The sequence below is a fragment of the Diabrotica undecimpunctata genome, chromosome 8 (genome assembly GCF_040954645.1).
Source record: "Diabrotica undecimpunctata isolate CICGRU chromosome 8, icDiaUnde3, whole genome shotgun sequence".
Taxonomy (NCBI): Eukaryota; Metazoa; Arthropoda; class Insecta; order Coleoptera; family Chrysomelidae; genus Diabrotica; species Diabrotica undecimpunctata.
In genome coordinates this window covers 23,706,484-23,714,115 of record NC_092810.1, presented here as the reverse complement: position 1 = coordinate 23,714,115, position 7,632 = coordinate 23,706,484, and the positions used below count along the sequence as shown (strand labels likewise).

Sequence of the window (7,632 nt, the reverse complement as noted above, 5' to 3'; positions counted from 1 at the left end):
ATCTGTACATAAAAGACGTGCAAAGAAGTTATACAATAAAATGGCAGAAATTGCAGAGATATGCAAGACAGATGCCACTGTATGTAGCCCGACGTTTGATTATAAATGCAAAATCTTGCAACTTTCATAGTTGGTATTACACCATTTGGCATTACATCATAGATGTTGTTAAAGAGATGTGTTTTTATGTGTAGTTTTATGTTGTTATCATCTATTAGTTTTATTACATATACTTCTATTTTGTCTGGTCCAAAGTTTTCCAATCATTAGCACACTGTATCGCATGTTACCTTATTCTTAGTTATAAATGATTATTATTGTAACGAAAATCGTGTTATGGTTTTTCTGGGCTGCTTAAATATCCAGTGGCAAAACGTTTACATTTACAGTATCTTACTGTGGCAAAATCTTGTTTATAAACAACATACTTCATTCTTCTTATTTGATTTTAATTAATATTTTTGTTCAGTCTCAAACACGTTTAAAGCGAAAGGAATTAACTAAACAATAAATTTTGTATTCTTTGTAAGTATTTCCAGATGGCAAGCGTGTGCAAAAGAATAGGTAAAAGATTTATGGAATCTTCATTAAATTCCCTCATAGTCATAGCGGAGGTTTGCTAATCGTATTAGCAGTTAAACAAATGGAAGATCTTACTGATCTGATTTTTATTGAAGATGAAGCACATGTTTTGTTGCAGAATTTCACTTTTAGCAAACGTTTTGACCATACCGATCCAAATATTTTAATCCCACTGTCACAGTCTCATTTGTAGTAAGACCTAATTATTTAAACTGCGAAACTTTCTCGATTATTTTGTTGTTTTCTGCAGATTGTCAACGTATAATGTGTAACTTCAGAATTTTTTTACAAAGCTTTCAAATCTCTTCGTGGATGTTGAAACTTTTATCTCGGCTTACAGAAATGACCGAAATTTACATTTTCACATAATATTATATAGAGTGGTTCGATTAGAGCTCTGTCAATCCAAATATTTACAAAAATATACATAAGATAAAACTATACTTACAATGAATATTTAAGGGCATCATCTAATTCCATAATGGCCGCCTGGTTACCGCATCGGTAGCAATAATTGGGGGCGCTGAAAATAGTCACTACGTTTCTTTCGTGACACCAATTGTAACCCTCCATGACGAGCTGATGCGCTCTAGATACTAAAGACAGACCGTTGGTATGGTTGAACGTTTCTGAAATGTCCTGTCCGAAGGTGTAGCCGGCTCCACGGGGAGAGATGCCCCAGCCTCCGCGGTCGTCCGGGTCAGACCATAGAAGATCGCACATTGGACCTTCATGAGGTACCTGGAATGAAGTTATCGTAAAGTACAATGCTATTTATATCGGCAAAAAGTTTTCATATCCGTAAAATGTTACAATACAAGTTAGTTGCTAAAATGTACCATACATGTTGATGATATACTGACAGTACAACTAAAATATAGTCGCCATAAGATGTAGTACAGATCGTAATGGTTAGTTTGCTGAGATTGAGAATTTATTGGACACCTGCTTAAAAAAATAAAATTTGTAAATGACATTGAACTGCTAATAAATAGACTTGAATGTCTTAGAAATAACCTTCATATTATTAATGTAAATGGCGAGCATGATAACAATGATAACCTTTGGAAATTACGTCCTATAGTCAGTTCCTTTAAAAATCGGTGTGCGTAATTACAACTGAAAGAAAATTTATGTACTGAAGAATCAATAATTCAGTTCAAAGGTCACCTTGTGGTACAACAATACCATCAACATAATGGCATCTACACTCTTTTGATTCATTTGTCGCAGAGGATCAGTCCGGATTACTTTTTTTGGTTTACAATAGGTTGTGTGACTGGCTTACTCCATGATATTGACGTGACAACGTCTTAAATTAGGTTGTGGCTCGGAGTCACTCATGAAAAAGTGTAACGCCCGCTCACGTCTGTTACGATGAGTCACCGAACGAGAGAGAGGCCCGCCGGACCGGCGAATGCCTTGCGTCTCTCTCCCACTCAAACATGATCGGTCCGCTGGTGCGATGCTATTTCTCCTATCATCGTCCTATCCTCAACAAAATCACTCAAATAGAAATTAGTTAAGTTTAAGTTTACATGTACAATGTTTTAGTAAACAAAATATATTTCTATAGTTAAAATTTGTGCAATTCTTATTTTTATTCAATTCCTTGTTCCTATTGTGCAATTTAATAATATTTATATCAATAAATATTCTACCGAGAAAAAGACGTTGTCACGTAAAATCTTCGCCCGTAAAACCGACTTTACAGGCAACCGATTTTTTTTTTCCATTCTTTCTGCGTATGGATTTTTATTTTCTAACTTATCTTCCTAAGATCCTCTATTACTGGTTTCCTGTTTAAGATTTTCTTGATAATCGCATCTGCATCTCTCCTTTCTAGATACACCATTCATGTGTCTTTGTGTATTGATAAATCTAACGACGTCTTCTCCTTTCAAACATTATCTAATTTCGTGGTTCATCAATTTTCTAAATTTATCTAAGTTTAGTGGGCCTGCGATTGTCCGAATTAGTTTTCTCTAGAGTATCCTTAATCTTTTTTCATCTTTCTGTGCCCGGCACAAATGCGATTACTGTTGCAATTGCTGCCCTGTAAAATTTTAGTTTAGTATTCTGAGTAAGCTTCTTTCTTTTTAGAAATATATTGTATCTGTTTCCTGCCAGAATTCGTTCCCTGATTACCATGCTTCTGTCATTAGTTCCATTAACTAAATTTTTCCTGGAGCATATTAGGTATTTTGTTTAAGTTTATTTTGATTTTTTGCCAAACCCCCTTGGGTGCTTCGTTAAGGCTTGGATGCATAACTCCGGAAATTGTTGCTTTAAATCTACCTTACGCTTCTACCCACGCCCACAATCCTACTACTAACGAATGGCCAACAGCTTCGGACAGATGAGTTGGTAAGAGGTAGCGCACCCGTTTGTCCTGGGGTTGAGAAATCGATCCCGAAGGTGAATAAACCACAGATTCGGTCAAACGATTAAGGATGAGAAGCACAAGTAGCGCAAATATCCCACAAAAGATCCACAGCGTTACGCCCTAGTCAATCTATCACGGCAATGCTCAATACTACAACCAATTCCGGAGTAAGTCTTCCGATCAGTTCTCCCAGGAGGACAGTTTTAAGTTCACCAAAAGATAATAAATTAAAATGCAGAAAGAATATAAAATCTGCACCTTATACAAAGCAGGAAAAATCAACAATGGAATACAGGAGATGACGAGAATGGATATTTAAGTCATGTGAACAACAGAAATGAGATGGAGAGATTCTGGAGACACACAAGTGAAGGTCACGATTTGATTACTGCTGTCGATCCCTCCATTGTCATTTTAATAAGCTTTAAAAGTTTCATTGGGATCTCTAAGATTTTTCTTCTATTAGGTATGGTCTTATTAGGCTGCCAAATGCTTGCTTGAAATCTATGAAGAGGATGTGTAAGTCAATATCATGTTCATACTTTTTCTCAATTAACTGTGTGATTATGTGTATTGCATCTATTGTTGAGCTTCGCTCCTTAAATCGCTGCTGATAGTCTCCTATTTTGGTTTCAATGTGTTTTGCAAAGAAAAAATATTTATGCTTTGTCGTGTTTTTTGCATTATATATCCCTCCATTGTGTATAAAGGCTAAACTACTCTTCCCTTCCTAGTAATATTCAGGAAAATATGCAGTTCCAATGGATTAATGATCTATTTGTTGATCAACACAGTAACTATTTTGAGATAACTACGTTATGCAGCTATTACTACTGCGGTAACTTCTAAAACGCGGTATTTTTCTGGATCCAACTAAAATATCAGACTCAAAGAGTGTCCACTGAAGCTGAAACGTGAGTTACAAAAAACCCGTCATTGTATCTGTGACTCGTTCGTCACTAGTGACAATAAAATCATTTCTGTTCATTGGTATGACAACTTTTTTGGAATAGACCCAGAAAATGAGTTAGAACAAAGAAACTGTGTACTGGTTAAACGCCCATCAATTATATGTGCATATTAAAGCAACTATAACCTGTCTTTTATAACCTGTTTTTTTTTTGGAAATTCGTAAGCAAAAACAAAAATAATTTAGAACAACCGCTGGAAACATTCTAGGAAGGAGAGCAAGGGGGCAATCACCGACTCGGTGTACTGATTAAATCTGGCATTAAACAGGCCGCTCATTCTACGAAACACTTAAAAACAGTTGAAGATACGAACCAATGTAACCATCTAGTTGAATGTATTAGGGAAAATCACGATCCACAGAAATGGGGCAACGACAGAGAAAGATAAGTGTCCATGGGTTGAGTGAAACCAATTTTTTAATTGCACCTTCATTCGATTACAAAAATTGACTTTTCGAGGTAAGAATATTGACGTGATATCGTTCAGAAAAGTCAACAATCCCATATAGATTCACTGCACTTTACCATGCAGACAGTTTGGCGTGTTCTGGGTGTCCTATAAATATTCCAAAACGAGGCAGACTCCAATCGTTAATTTTAAGTTCTAGACAATTCTAAACAGTTATACAAAAAGTTCAAAAAGTAAGTGTGAAAAATCCCAGGTCTTACTTTGTTTAAGTGAATTTTAAACTTGTTTTAAAATATGTCACGAAACATAAATGTTTTCGAGAATTAGAAACGATTTTTGAACTTGTATTATGTATGCTGGTGGCGCATGTCATGACTTCCGGACAATTATTACAGGAAGTTGGAAACAATTAAGTAAAACAATTTTTTGGCAGAAAAAAAATTAAGTCTGAAAGTGTTTTAACTAATGGTCACCGAATGCGTTGTATGGTAAAAAATAAAGAAAATATTTTTAAATAATTAACGCTGCACGTATGCATTTGTCATTTTCTCGAATTTATCTAATGAAAATAATCTTCGGGTTACAGCAACAACCAAATGTTTTAAATTGATATTTCTTTATTATATACATTCGGTCATCCATGAATCAAAATAAAACAATAATCTTATTGTACATTGTAAATGATCCAAGATATTTATTTATAGTCTGATAATAGTTTTTAATGATGTTTGCATTAATGCAATAATTAAAATAAAGCATATATTTCTATAGTTAACAAAAACATTTATTTTTTTTATAATAAACATAGAAGATAGAAAAGCTGACGAAGATAGTTCAGTCGAAATTTATACAAAAATTGCATGTGTTGAATTTTTAATTTCTAGGCGCTGGAAATGCAGAGTTGCCAGATTGGGGTATTTCCCCTCCTTCATTTTTGGGGAAATTTGAAAGCGTCTGGGGGAATTTTTATAAGCTGAAATGGATGGATTTTTTGGGGGAAAAATTGTGGAGAATTTTAGAGGCTCATTGTCAATAAAATTTGCGAATGTACATTGAACTGCATATTAAAGAATGCAAGAACTCTTGGATTGGCTAATAACCAAAGAAATAGTAATGCCAGCAGAAGTTTTACTCAAAAAAGAGTTATTGCAGCTAGGCAAACAATATTCAACAAAATTTAAGTATAGTGTAGATGAAATAGCAAATGAACGTGGAGTTAAAGTGTTGCGATTACCACCTTATTATTGTGAATTTACATCCATAGAACTAATCTGGGCTCAAATGAAGGTATATGTCGCGAGAAAGAATAGAACATTTAAACTTCAAGATGTTCGTCAACTATTATCTGACTCCATGTCAAAAATTTCATCAGACAATTGGCAAAAAGCCTTAAGGGAGAACACCACCAAACTGGCAAGTAGTAAGTAGCGCGCGTCTAGTATGTTACTTAAAATGTAACCAATGCAAACGAATGATTCAGCGCACACCAAAATGACAGTGACAGTGGCGTCATGCAGCTTGCTATGACACGTCGTTAAAAAATTTAAATATGGAATACAGTCTAGAATTTAATATTTGTTTTTGTCTCATTAATTGAGAAATTTCCAGGTATCTATGACAACACAAGTCCGGAATTTTTTAATTCTTTAAATACACTAAATTTACTATGCCCTTGCATCTCTTTCCAATAAGGGTGTACCCAAAACAGACGTTGCGGACGAGTTTTCTTCAGAGGGCGATATTTTGAATTTAACTGGCCTTTTTAATGTCATGCTACTTTAGTGTGCGCTACCTGCCATGCTAGTGCCGTGATATGTCACGGCCATGTTACATGTCACGCCAGTTTGGTGGGCGCTCTCGCTAAGACGTGTCATAGCACAGGAAGAAACATTCTGGAAACTCGATATGTCAATAGGTCAATATCAATATTTCTTTGGGAAATAAAGAAACTAATGATGATGATGATGTCTCCTTTTTGGAAGAAGACAACTTATGTGTTTAGGTATGTAATTATATATTTATATTATTAATTATACGTTTATATGACGCTAGTACCCGAAATATATTTATTACTAAATTGTAAGGAAATGTCCTAAACCAGAGGTTCCCAAACTGAGAGGCGTGAGGACATGCCGGGGGGGGGGAGACAATTCGAAAAATAAATTAAATTTAGGTATTATTTCTAAAATTCTAAATTAACCATGGTATTTAGCAAATTAAAACAAACCACTGTAACATCTGACTTTACACATAAATTTGAAATTGAATGCTTGAAAGAATGGAATGTGAGCCGTACAATGTGGCAATAGCGCGCATTTGACAACCGAGCGTTTCCAAGCACTGCTTCCCTCCTTCCGTCCCACCACCAGACGCAGGCCAGCTAACCGCAGCTTATCAATTGTGATTCAAGTGTTTGAGATACCTAGGCCTAGCCTGCAGGTATTTTTGCATTATAAAAGCGTACGTGTTGTGAAATTTTAATTGTCGTAATTTACTTTCATTGATTTCGTTCATTTGAGTGAGAGAAGTTATTGTAGTCAAGCTGAGCTCAGCAGAGAGACGAAAGTATAATGATGATTATATCAAATATGGGTTTATTTGTATGCGTAAAGATAATGTCGAACATCCTCAGTGTGTAATTTGCTATTTGTCATCCAAACATAGCTCTTTTAAGGACAAACCAAAGGAATTTTTTGCTACCAAATCTGAAAATTGAAAACGCATTAAGTTGAATAGTACTGGTTTTGCGGCTCAGTCTTCTGAAATAGTGCTTGAAGCTTCATATGAGCTATCACTTCTGATTTCTAAAGAAAAGAAGAGCCATATTATTGGAAAGACGCTTGTTACACCGTGTTTGTTAAAGGCAGCTGATATTATTCTTGGAACGCAAAGTTAGCAAAAGTTATCTCAAATACCTCTTTCTGACAATACTGTGAAACGTCGCATTGATGATATGACCGAAGACATACAAAACGAGAGTACAGACATAGCACAATGCTTTCAGTTAATTGTTTATGTTCGGTATATTGAAAACGAAAGAATGAAAGACGAGCTAATCTTTTCTACAGAGTTGGAGACCACGACAAAAGCTATTGATGATATGAAAGTAGTCTCAGACTTTTTTGACAACCATGAACTCTCTTGGAAAAAACTGATCGGTGTATGTACGGATGGCGCGCCTTCAATACTTGGTTCTCGCTCAGGATTTGTACAATTAGTAAGAGAGAAAAGCCTTGAAAAAAATCGACAAGCCTTGGCAGCAAAAACTCTTTCAAACGAACTGA

General features: G+C 35.3%; 1 protein-coding gene across 1 annotated transcript in view; it reads right to left on the bottom strand.

The window, feature by feature from the left end:
• The window catches only part of mts (protein phosphatase 2 catalytic subunit mts), a 37,221-nt gene that overhangs the window by 6,637 nt on the left and 22,952 nt on the right, over window positions 1–7,632 (bottom strand). Inside the window, exon 4 of the mRNA XM_072539861.1 lies at window positions 1,031–1,323. Coding sequence (XP_072395962.1) covers window positions 1,031–1,323 — 293 coding nt within the window. The remainder of the gene's footprint in view (window positions 1–1,030; window positions 1,324–7,632) is intronic.